We start from the raw sequence: 12,364 nt of genomic DNA on the forward strand, positions 1-12,364 counted from the left end.
GATGAGCCGAAGGACTCTTAGTAACGGTGAAATCCTTATTAATTTAGTAAGACTAGTTGGACTCATAAATAAAAAAATAAAACTAGTGATCTTGTGGGCCCATAAGGTGCAAGGGAGCCTTGTCATCTTGTAATGATTTACACAACCTAATTGATCCAATGGTGCCCATTTGTTTCCTACCAACAATTTCTGTCTGCAACAGTTGCACCAAATATTCCCTCTCTACTGTCCACCAAAACATAGTTGTCAACACGTGTAATTAAAGTTTTAATTTAAAAAAAAAAAATGAATCAAACTGAACCAAAAAAAAAACAAAAAACTTAAACTACCCACTAACATTGGTATTTCCGATTTGAAACTAAGTGATGGGTACTTTTGAAATTTTACAAGGGTATTATAGTCATTTTAGAGGATGAGTGTTCTTTTCAATTTCGAAAATTATGGAGAATTTTTAATTAGGTCCCGTAAATTTCTGTAACGACTCGTACAACCTGTAATTTCAAAACAAGAAAAATATTTCTGGAAATCTAAAGTTGAAACAGCGTGTAAAAGTGAGTTTTTTTTTTTAATTATAAATAAAAAAAATCGATTTTTTTATTTATAATTATTTATTATTAGTGTGTTTATTTATATATTTATCTCTTGATTTGAAATGAAGACAGAGGGCGCCCTTTATAGCTATTGAAGCTGTCCTTTTCCCAAAGAATTGACGGCTAATAGAGATAAAGAGAAGAGAGAAGAAACTAATCATGGAGTTGGAGGCTTTCGACTGAGTTTTCTGACTTTGTTTCGTCTAAGACGGCTGGAAAATTTGGTGGGTATTGTTTAGATCTATGTTTAAATGTTTAGATATCTGAGTTTAGTGTCTTTTTTTTAATGGTGAATCGATTTGGTCACAAATTTTCGAAAATGGTTACTTGTAGAAAGCATGAATGGGTGTTTAATATGATTTTTAACTATCTTTTATTGAGATTTTAGTGCAAATATGTGATTTTGAACTGGGGTATCTGTGATATATGCCTATATAACTAAAAGACTGATTTTTTTATTTTTTATTTTTTTTAAACTTGGTTTGTTCTAAAATCATTATTTGTAGATGGGTTTCTTCTGAAGTATGTCGTTTCTAATTTTTTTTGGGGTAAAAAAAAAGTTTTTTTTGGTCTCAAAACCATAAAGGTTTTCATTTTTTATTTTTTATGTGAGTTTATTTGAAATAAGTAGAAATCTGGTTCTGCTTCAGTTTTTATTCCATTTCTATAAAAATATTGGAGATGGGTTTCTTCTGAAACCCACCTGAAGTTGTTTTGGTGATATAAAAGAATTTAAATGGGTGTACTGAGGTTGAGACTATGGTTAAGTAAGGTTTCTCCCATTTAGGGTTGGTTTGAGAAAAAAAAAAGGTGTTTTTTTTCCCTATTTGATACATGTAATGGAAATAAAAAGTTTTGTTTAAAAAAAAAAAAATCTCTATTTTGTTTGAGGGAAACTGGCCAATTTGATGTGTCTTGTTTTTGTGTGCCTAAAATGGTTAATATTCCTATTGTGTTCCAACTATGGAAATACATGTCTGTTTTTGGTGCTGATGCTGTTCTGAAACTTGTGATTCTTCCAGCTTTTTCTAGTTTTTCTTGGATTTAGGTCTTTCTCTATGAAGTTTTTGAACTAAAAACAAGTACAAAATCTAGGATTTGGTTAGTAAATTTATTTTTTTCTTTGCTAGATTCAAACAATGTTAGTAAATCTATTTAAATTTTTGTGTTCAGAATCTCCTTATATCGTTCCTCCTTTCTTTTCTCTGGATTTCTGTTATTTCTTTACCAACTTTTTTTTTTTTTTGATTTTTTGATTTTCTCTTAAAAACCCATATCATGGTCTCCCTCTCATTTTCCTATAAATTTCCTTGTTTTGTATGTGTAGGGATTATATGTGAAATGGATTTTCCGGAATCCACGAGGACTGTTTTCAACAGAATTCAAAAATTAGAACCTGAGAATTTTTCTAAGATTATTGGGTATCTATTATTAAATGACATGGATGATGAAGAGATGATTCGATTGGCCTTTGCCCCGGACAATTTGATTCATTTGCTGATTAACAAAGCTAAGGCTGATCTCAGATTATCCCCCAAACCTGTCATCTCAGCCCCAAACCCACCCCCACCCCCTCCCCAACCTACCGCGACCATTTCAGCTCCCAATTCAGATGTCCTCCCACAGTTCATCCCCTTCTCCCCATTTAATGCCCTCCCATTCTCTTCTCCCACAACATTTCGTGTTACCGCTCCCTATTGGGACCCACAAGTCACAATGGGTCAGCAAGCTATTCATAATGCCGATTTCATTCCTCCGTCTTACTCGGATTCAATCTCTAATGATCACTCCCTCCACAACCAAGCTCAGTTCTTGAGCTTAGTGGATCATTCGGAATCCGTTAATTCCATGGGACCCGACTTCTCGAGCAACTACTACTACCCAGAAGCAGCATTTAACAGTCTGAATGCAAGAACCAATCAGAGGTCTCCGAGCTTGCCGGATGTCTCTGTGAAGGTTTGCCATTACTTCAACAAAGGCTTTTGTAAGCATGGAAGCAATTGTAGATACTTCCATGGCCAACCACAACCGGGTAGCTTCTCTCAGATCTTTAGCCCAAGCTCAAAAGAGCTGGCAAACGATGACTATTTCTTCTTGCCCGGATCGCTCGAGAAGCTAGAGTTGGAGCTCTCAGAGCTCTTGAAATCTAGAAGAGGATTCCCTATCTCAATTGCTTCTCTACCAATGTTGTATTATGAGAAGTATGGGAAGAATCTTCAGGCAGAAGGGTACCTCACGGAGAGCCAGAGACATGGGAAGGCTGGTTATAGTCTTACGAAGCTCCTTGCACGATTGAAAAACAGTATTCGTCTTATTGAGAGGTGCAATCATGATCTTTCACAGGGTTGGTTCTCATTACACTGTAGATATATGATCTTAATTTTTGGTTTTTTTTTTTTTTTTGTAATTGAGTTACAGACCTCATGGACAGCATTCAGTAGTTTTGACGGAAGATGCTCCAAAATATATGGAGTACAGGAGTGAGAGGAGTGACCCTGGTGGCATTGTTGCCGGGTCCAGACAGATTTATCTGACTTTTCCTGCCGAGAGCACTTTCACTGAGGACGATGTTTCCAACTATTTTACGTGAGGATATATTAATATTTGATGTTGTAGGAAATTGGTGGCTACTTTGAAAATGGTTTCTCAATGTTCAAGTTTTTTTGTTACAATCATTTTTTTTTGTTTGTAGAAACTTTGGGCCTGTTCAAGATGTTAGGATTCCCTGCCAACAGAAGAGGATGTTTGGGTTTGTAACTTTTGCTTATCCTGATACTGTGAAGATAGTTTTAACAAAGGGGAATCCCCATTTTGTCTGTGGAGCACGTGTGCTGGTGAAACCCTATAGGGAAAAGTCGAGGCTTGTTGACAGGTAAAAGTTTCTGGTTTGTGCAAAATGGTAGTAACTCTTAACTCTGTGCCGAATCCAATTAGTTTTCTCCTTTTTGGAGAGAATACCAATTTTCTTAGTCTTACTTTGTTAGAATATGTTGTGTTGGATGCTTATACTAGGATTAAAATGGCACTTATACCCTTATCTGGTAAATTGGTGGCCACTGTTTCGTTGCATTCTGGATTCATATATAAGCTTCTTATGCAATGTCAACTTCAGTTTTGTTATTGTTTTTTTTTTTTTTTAAATTTTTTTTTTTTCTGTATCAAATTGATGAAAATGTGATTCTGATAGTTCACTCTTCATCTCAGGAAGTATACTGAGAAACTTGAGCATCCAATGTACTACTCCTCTCCCTTTCTTGACATGGACCCTGAGCTTCAATCAAGTGAGTAGGATCACCAGATAAATACTGTAATTCTTTTATTAATTTTTTTTTCCAAGCTGCACAAAAAATGCATCTCTGTTAGATTATAAGAGCTCTACACATTGATATTGTGGCATTCCTTGTGACACACATGCAATATGTAGTACTTAATATCCTTCTGGCCCCACTATGATACGTGTTCTAGAAAAATTCCGATAGGGTGGACTCCTATGGGTGTCCATTTGGGTTGATTTTTTTGTAGGAGATATTGAGATCAATCGTTATTTGGATCCAATAAAGCATACAATCATTTTCAATTTCGTTTTGTTGCTTATGTCTATGTTTTTACAGTGCATAGACTCTGCGACCACTCAAGTTTACTCCGGAAACAGTTGGAAGATCAAGAATTGGCTCTTGAATTTGAGAGGAGACGTTTCTCGGGGTTGCAGTTAGGACCCAAGTCACCGGCCCACCAGCCTTGTATTGGTGGTTATTCCATGGATGACATGAAACTCTTGGAAGGTCTAACATCAAGCAGAATAAATTGATTTTCCAGCTACACTGTTTTCAAATTTTTTTATTTATTGTTCCCTCGTCTTATCTTTTCTTTCTTCCTTAACGTTGAAGCCCGTGCAGATCAGAATGAGTTCCCATCAGCCGACCGCTACAATTATCTACTCAATGTTCTAAACAATGGTTCCACTAGTGATGACAAAGGCAGACATACAAGTACGAATAACAGTGACCGAGAGAGGTAAATCCTTAAAACCACCCAAAAATGGAAATCGTAAAAATATTGTACAATAACTTCTAGTGATCTGATATTTAATAAAAATAGCTACCATTGCCAGACCAACTTTTGCTAACTGCACCCCAAGATTGTGCTAATTATTTTGATGATTTACATATAATTGGGGTGGCGTTAACAAAAGTTGGTGTGACAATAGAAGCGATCTTAATATAAAAAAAGTGTATATTTTGGAAGGTGGAGGTTAGATCCCAACTCCTTGCCTAAAGCAACGGGTAAGGACCGGGAGGAGTACCATTTTTTTTTCCTGAAATGAAGCAATGTATAGGCATTTCCATTGCAATTTTTGTGTGTGCTTATCATGGGTATCCCCATCCTTCGGGTGAGACTAACCCACTGTCACATGCACCACCCCCTCAAGGGTGGCCCCAAGGAATTCATTGCTTCGTGGGGTTTCAAACACTGGACCTACCTTTCCTGAGGAGCTTATCAAGGCTCGCCTTGCCACTAGGCCAATCTATAGGGGTTTCCATTGCAATTTATTATGTATTATGACTCTTATATGTGGTACAATTTTTTTTTTTTGAACCGAGGTATCCAAGCCTCTTAGAGCACTCGACTAATCCCCGGGGCACATATATAGCACAAATTTGGTTGCATCGCAGAGGCTAAAAGTACAAAATATCGTTGGATACGAGCTAACTTTCTGATTCAAACACACATCTCTAAACTTTCTCATTATTCTGATTTTTTGCAGTAGCCAGGGTTTTAATCTCCCGGAGAGCCCATTTGCGCCTCCAATAGCCAGCAACATTTCAACAGTCGTATAGATTCTGAATCAGAGAAGAATTATAGAGTAATGGATTCCAAATCTATTTCTTCCTTTTAATACAAAAAGCTCTTTCTAAAAAATATTTATAGCTTCCAACTAGTCATGCTCGACGCAAGTTTATACCAACTGAAGAAGAGAAAATCAGAAGCATCTTGTCCCTGGTACTTTGGTTGAAAGAAAAGAAATGATACATAAAGCTTACATGAAGCCAGTTTCTATACTTTGTTTTAATGTGATTTCAAGAAGCAGTCTTAGGGGGTTTATGGGCCTTAGAAGATTTGTAATATAGTTTGCCTTGGTAGAGTTCATAGAAAAAGAAAGAAAGTGCAGAATCTCTGTAATAGTTGAAAACAGATGGAAATAATTTTACTTCCAAAAAAAAAAAAGTGGCAGTATCTAATACTAAGTTTAAATGATCTTTGATCTTTCTTAGTAGAAAATATTTTCTGGAATCTCATATGCCTTAGTAGATGGACGGCCTGATTGTGATCATCTAATCTGATTTTGGCCCATGGTGTGACTTTAGAATCTATTGTTCTGTTTTTTTTTTTTTAAATTTCAAAAGCAACATTTTCTTTTTGTTAGTATTTATTTATACTTTCAGAGCTTTATTAAAAGCAACCAAATATTTTTGAATCTAATTCAAAATAGTTGTAAGATATTTCCTCATATTAAGAGGTAAATAACATTTAAAGAAAATTCGACTTCAATCGTCTAACATTAGTTTTCTTCAAATCTTTTCTCTATAGTCAACTTTCCCTCCATAAAATTTGCAAATGTAGCAAATAATAATTGGGTCGGGATCGGTAGACACATGGAAAGGGAACTGATATGTTCATACATGATTGTACTGCACATGTGAAATCCAAGCGTTATGATAAAGACATACCTTGAGAATAAATCACAAATCTCAAAGATAAATCCAAAGAGTTGGATTTAAAATTTATTGGGATTGTTTTTAATCATTTTTGTCACAAACTAAGTTTGTGACACATTACCTTGAAATCAAAAAAGGTGGAGCCTTAGCTCACATCTGAGCGATATCACATAAGAATTTGAAACCAAGTTTGTATCTAACCTGATCCCTATCACATATATAATCCATATCACATATCTAAATTCAAGCATATATTTTCACATTAAATAAGATATAGACAAGATTTTGTCAAATTGATGAGACATCAAATGTCAAAATTCTTCATTTCTCTACTTAGTATTAATGATTTGCAATACTTACCATGATTTTAAATCTCGTCCGAAGATTGATGAGATATCAAATGTCAGAATTTTTCATTTCTCTACTTTGTATTAATGATTTGCAATACTTACTATGGTTTTAAATCTCATCCGAAAGGGAGACGATTCAATCAATGCATCTCGATGTCGTCTACCAACAAGATGAATAGACAAGTCAAATGTATCGAACGAGATTTAAAATCATGGTTCATTTGTCTCATTGTTGAATGAGACAACTCAAACATATCGGAAAACTTGTCTGAGATGACTTGATCTTATTCATGGATGAGATGAGACATCAAAATGAATTTTAAAACCATGACACTTACACATTGGACTCAAATGATGCTTACAAGTGATGAATGCATCTTCAAACATACTTAAGTGCATCTCAACTACCCAGCTTATCACACATCTGGAGGAGTGATGTGATAACACCTATTTCTAAGACTTGCTTATAAGTATATCTTCTAGAAACTAAAAGGTGGGTTGACTTGGCTTGGTTGAGTTCTCACCTTCATATTTGAACACTACTCATCTTCTCCTTCATTCATCTTTTTCTATCTGAGTACTAACTTGACCATCAAAACATACTTAACAGACATCATATCATGGCCTCATCTTTCTCTCATTCTCTCTTTCTAGTCTTCTATTGATTAGGAAGTAGTGAAAGAATGGAGATCAACTAAATCAACACCAACAAACGAAGAAGATCGTTACATCAAGATCAAGCCAACTATCAGAAGAAATCAACAAAATTAGCATCAACAAAGAAGGAAGATTTTTAGATCATGATCAAGTTTACAGTCAAAAAGACAATTCTCATCTCAAATAGTGAAAATCCAAAAAAAACCCCACAATGGCCAAATAAGGTTTAAGAATGAATTCCTCTTAGCCCTAGGTTAATAGAATCAGTTAGGACGTGCAGATGAAATTCTCCATGGGACCTAGAAGAATTAATGAGGGATGTGAAGGCGGAAGTTTTGAAGACTTGTGCTGAGTGGTCTAGAGGTACGATAGCTCTTTCTCATGAGATTAAGGCTATTTTCAATTGGTAAAGTTGTCTCTTTCATTGATTTAGAAGACTAAATGATAGAGAAAGCCCAATAATTAATCAGAGGTTATCGAAAAAAAAAAAAAAAAAAAATTTTTACCCATAGATTGAAGAAAGTTTTCAGCCACCTTGTTTTAATCTCTCATAGACATGGTTTTAAAACTTGTTTAGTCGTCTCGTCGAGGAAAGAGACCGAGTCGCCTAGGATGAATTTTCCAATATATTTGAATCTCGTCGATAAGTTTGACTTGTCCATCCATCTTGTTGGTGGACTATATTGAGACGTATAGGACGAGTCGTTCCGGTTTAGACGAAATTTAAACTACGCTTGTAGAAGACCACCGTGATTATTGACGTGAGCATGTCTAATATTCACAAAAATCTAGAAGGTCATATCTGAATTATCCTAAAATATGTGTACCTTGGGCCCTTCAATCCATGGTTTTTAAACTCGTCCGAGATCGAGATGTATCGCCTAAGTTAATTCGGTATCGAAATTGAACGAGACCAACTCACAAAGTAATCTGAGATGATTGCGTATCGTGAGATAAGGTAGACGTCTCAGATGAGATTTTCCAATGTCTCGTCCGAGACAAACGAGGCTTCACAGAAAATGTATAAATCGTGAGTTAATCGATACGTATTAGATGAGATTTTCAAAATCTCGTCCGAGTTAAAGAGACAAACGAGTTAAAGTCCTCAACCTTATATTCTTTCACCCAAATTGATTTTTCTTCTCTTCGCAACTAAATGAACCTAAAAAAGTAAGATTTTGGGGAAAAAAATTCATATTTAATTTATTTAGTTTGATTGATAAATATTTAATTTATTTATTTTAAAAGGTATATTATGATTTTTTTTAATTTTATGTTTTTTTTTTACTTCATTTTTTTTAATAGGAATCAATTTTAAATTTTTTCAGATTTTTTAAATGGTTAAAAACTAATTTCTCAATGTCAAACGAGACAACTCGAATATGACGAGATGTATTATTCGAGTCAACTCGGTATTAATGTTGAACGAGGCGAGACGAGAAACCGAGTTAAAAAAACCATGCTTCAATCACAACTTTCACCACTTAATCTGGACCATGCAAGTGGGACCCACCTTATATATTGACTTTTTTCCTGACCGTATACCACTGATAAGGATTCGGCGCAGGTTAGTTAATCCCTCAAGCGTTTGCTAAATCGCACCTTAGAAGGGAGTCGAGTTTCGTTGGCGCGAAATCAAACAAAACAAGCTGACGTGGTCACATTGGCGCCAAACCTTAACGGCCTAATTTAGATTCAACAGCTTTACTTCTATCAAACAGTGTAACATGGAATCTTCAATCCCTTCAAATGTTCCCATCTTCAGAATCTCAAAGAATCTTTACAGACCAAGAATTACAGTAAACCCTAACCATAACCCTACTTGTAATCTCATTTTCACAAACAAAAACAAGCTTTTGATTGGATCTCGCCACATTCACCGAAGAATTTCGGCGATTGGCGAAATCGCTTCTACTACTGATCCCACTCAGGTTGAGGTCACCTGGGAAATCTTCATCGGTGCTCTAGGTTTGCTTTTGATTCTTTGAATTTGCTTATATATGTCCGAATTCGACTTAGATGGAAGACTTTGTTGTGTGAATTTTGCAATTATGTTCTGAAATGTTTCAATTTTGGGTTTTATTTTTATTTCTAATTCATTCTGTTTGGAGTTTGTTCAGCTGGAGTGACACCATTTGTGATTGCGGGGATTGAATTTAGCAAGCGAATCGTATGTTGCTGCATACATTTATTTTCATTAAATTTTGGTGCTTTATTTATTTTTTGAATTTTGTATATTTTGGTTATTTAATTGGCTTGTTTGATGTTACAAGAACACTATTAAATTTAGATTTTGATTCTATATGGAACATCTGAGAGAAATCAAAATAATTTGATACAGCAGTATGCTTTGATGAAGAACTAAAAAGAGTCTCAGAATTAGCATGCTTAGAGTAAAAACTGTTACATTTATGGTTACTTTCTTTAGAATAATACAAATGTTTTAGATTCAATTAAACAAAAAATCTTTGATTTTTCATGTTAAATGAGATTTTTGGTAAGTTATTGGGTATTTTTGTCGCAAGAATGCTAAGTGAGAAAACCAAGTCCTAAAAGATAGTCCCACATAGGAAAGGAACAAGAAATTCATTGAGTATATAGGGCTCACTTACTTATCTACTTTTGTTATTCAAATGAGAGAAACTATGCTACGCGGCGTAGCTGTGGTGCACAAACGTAGTTCATGCGGGCACTTTTGTGTTGAGTGTATATTTTCCTCCACTCTTGGGTGCGTCATACCCCACTTAAGCCCCATGACCTTCTTATATTCATAGTTCTCCCCTTTTCCATCAGATCGGTCTTTTGGAGTAGTTTGTTGGTTAACGTGGTATCAGAGCGCTAGATTCGTATAGGTCACAAGTTTGAATCTTTCCATCATTACGGGCGAAGGGGAGTGTTGAGTGTATATTTTCCTCCACTCTCGGGTGTGCCATGCAACAGTTAATCCCCATGACCCTCTTATATTCATAGTTCTCCCCCTCTCCATCAGTTTGGTCTTTTGGAGAAGTTGGTTGGTTAACATTTTGAGATGCACTTTGCACGGATCTGTACGCACAAGACTTAGAATTTTTTTCTGGCACACAGAGATTAAAAATTCCTCCATCTTAATATCGATTTCTGGTACTTGATCAGTTTCAGTTGTCTAAACAATTCTCCTTTTTTGCTAGACGACAAATTATTATCAAGAGATTGGGCTCATTGTATCCTTGAGACACTTCACTGGAGCCCTGTTGCAAACTTGAGTTCACACTCGAGTAGGCAGCGAATAACATTTTAAAGAGTGATTTCGTGCCTCGAGTTTGACGTCTTTGTTTTGTTAGATTTTCAGATTCTGAACCACTTTTTTCTCCCACAAATGCTGCATTCAAAATGTGTAACTAATAAAAACTGAAGTCCAAAGTCTCCTAGAGGGATTTCTCATTTAGGAATTAAAAGAGTCAACAAGTAATGCTCAGTCTGAGATAGAAATCTGATATGAGAGAACTTTCCGAATTACTTACAGGAGCACAGTTTGTTTTTACACTTTCATGACCTACATTTGATTCCCATGAATGCCCGTTACTTGTGATTTGGTAAACCTACATTTGGTTCAAAGTGTTGATCTGTTTCTCAAGAAATTACCTATTCATGCCGTGCCTAGATCAATCATTTCAAATTAAAACCTGAAGTTCACCGATCACTTTTGGAAAATTTCTAGAAAGATTGAGTAACTTGCACACTTTTGGTATCTACCGAGTCATTAAATGGATGATCTGGCCATTCCGTCTGATAGTCATCAAGGGTGTTGGGATATTTGAGGACTGGAATCCATACTACTATGAGTATCATTAAAACAATCCTGTTGTTGCAAACTATGTTGCTTGCAGTGCGCCATTCCCTTTGTACTCACACTTTGTATATAACGGGCATTTAGAAGAATTTGGTGTGGCATATATATTATTGGTCCCTAACAATGTGTATGCTAGAGCAAATGAAGGGACTAGCTTGTGAAGTTTGTAAAGTCTGTGAGTACTGGGTTCAAAACCCACCTTCACACCCACTAATTACTAACCACTGACTAGTTTTCTCATCAAAAGAAAGTTTATGCTAGGCAAACCATATATGCTACTTCAAGCAATTGCTTACTAACCTTGATTATTGTTTGTAATTCTACTTTGATACGAACCATTTAAAGTTTATCTGAAGAGACATACTTTACATCTTATTATTTTACCGTAGGTGGCACAAAGAAAATGCGGGGTTTGTAAAGGCTCAGGACTTGTTCTAAGGGAAAAATACTACTTCCGCTGCCCTCGCTGTGGTATGTTTCAAAAATTCTGCGCTCCTTATGAATTCTTAACAATATGAAGTTGGTTTTCTTATTGTTTTCTAAAGAAATATTTCTCTTAACCAAAATTTGCATTATCAACCAGCCGTGGATTTCTTTTTTATATATTTGTATTTTGTTATGATCTTTTGTACGCAGGTGGATTTCTGCCATGGCAGTCATGGAAAAGATTCTTTTCAGGTTAAATTCTTGTTATCGTTACTGCTAGTTTTCGCAAAAACTCAAATCAGTAACTTTGTAATATTTGCTGTTTGCAAAGTACAATTTGTATATTTTTGACATGCAAATAAATAAGCTCTATTAAAAGTTTACGCTAGCACAACTCTATTGAAGTATAGATCAATGGATATCTAATATCTTAGCTGAAATGGCCACTTCGAAAGTAATATTATGAATACCCATCACTATATGCATTCACCATTATTTTAAGACTAATAATAATTTGACGCTCTTTTACTCGATCATACGGGGTCCCGTACTTGTGGGTAGCCCCTTCTCCCTAATAAAACAAATCCATGACTTTAGGATGGTCAATAAAACTCGATAGAATTATATCTGGAGTAGCCCATTGATCAATCAGATAGGATCATTCAACTTGCATGGTTTATGAACTCAAAGAGACATCTATGGGCTATCCTTCCTTCAGCCATTGCTTGGGGTCTTTGGAGAGAGAGAAACAATAGGGTATTCTAGAGCAAGGAAAGTATGTCCCAATCGGTGATT

At 35.5% G+C, this 12,364-nt stretch overlaps 2 protein-coding genes across 4 annotated transcripts; both read left to right on the top strand.

The window, feature by feature from the left end:
• Window positions 1–427: 427 nt before the first annotated feature.
• Window positions 428–5,908, top strand: LOC147387103 (zinc finger CCCH domain-containing protein 18-like). 3 transcript variants are annotated; one of them, XM_086421254.1, is made up of 9 exons: window positions 428–551; window positions 659–814; window positions 1,918–2,911; window positions 3,009–3,176; window positions 3,283–3,462; window positions 3,795–3,871; window positions 4,202–4,372; window positions 4,478–4,604; window positions 5,356–5,905. In XM_086421254.1, exons 3-9 carry the CDS (start codon window positions 1,932–1,934, stop codon window positions 5,426–5,428), a joined length of 1,776 nt encoding a protein of 591 aa, XP_086277380.1. In that variant the 5' UTR covers window positions 428–551; window positions 659–814; window positions 1,918–1,931; the 3' UTR covers window positions 5,429–5,905. The 3 variants fall into 3 exon arrangements, with proteins under 3 accessions (XP_086277380.1, XP_086277382.1, XP_086277381.1); XM_086421256.1 differs by having other exon boundaries at window positions 430–551; window positions 4,487–4,604; window positions 5,356–5,902; XM_086421255.1 differs by lacking the exons at window positions 428–551; window positions 659–814 and having other exon boundaries at window positions 5,356–5,908.
• Window positions 5,909–7,182: 1,274 nt separating this feature from the next.
• On the top strand, window positions 7,183–11,957 carry LOC147387104 (uncharacterized). The gene is made up of 5 exons (XM_086421948.1): window positions 7,183–7,677; window positions 8,882–9,282; window positions 9,435–9,484; window positions 11,533–11,614; window positions 11,780–11,957. The coding sequence occupies exons 2-5, from the start codon at window positions 9,042–9,044 to the stop codon at window positions 11,824–11,826; spliced, it is 420 nt and encodes a 139-aa protein (XP_086278074.1). The 5' UTR covers window positions 7,183–7,677; window positions 8,882–9,041; the 3' UTR covers window positions 11,827–11,957.
• The last annotated feature ends 407 nt before the right edge of the window (window positions 11,958–12,364 follow it).

This window comes from Akebia trifoliata, chromosome 13 (assembly GCF_017979445.1).
Source record: "Akebia trifoliata isolate Shusen 1 chromosome 13, ASM1797944v1, whole genome shotgun sequence".
Lineage (NCBI taxonomy): Eukaryota > Viridiplantae > Streptophyta > Magnoliopsida > Ranunculales > Lardizabalaceae > Akebia > Akebia trifoliata.

What these genes read in the sequence shown, in the direction of transcription:
- LOC147387104 (XM_086421948.1), top strand. Translation starts at nt 9,042, where the DNA reads ATGGAATCTTCAATCCCTTCAAATGTTCCCATCTTCAGAATCTCAAAG. An exon ending in AATCTTCATCGGTGCTCTAG is followed by an intron (nt 9,283 to 9,434) that starts GTTTGCTTTTGA and finishes GAGTTTGTTCAG; the next exon opens with CTGGAGTGACACCATTTGTG. An exon ending in TTGAATTTAGCAAGCGAATC is followed by an intron (nt 9,485 to 11,532) that starts GTATGTTGCTGC and finishes ATTTTACCGTAG; the next exon opens with GTGGCACAAAGAAAATGCGG.
- LOC147387103 (XM_086421254.1), top strand. Translation starts at nt 1,932, where the DNA reads ATGGATTTTCCGGAATCCACGAGGACTGTTTTCAACAGAATTCAAAAA. An exon ending in GATGTTTCCAACTATTTTAC is followed by an intron (nt 3,177 to 3,282) that starts GTGAGGATATAT and finishes TTTTGTTTGTAG; the next exon opens with AAACTTTGGGCCTGTTCAAG. An exon ending in AAGTCGAGGCTTGTTGACAG is followed by an intron (nt 3,463 to 3,794) that starts GTAAAAGTTTCT and finishes TCTTCATCTCAG; the next exon opens with GAAGTATACTGAGAAACTTG.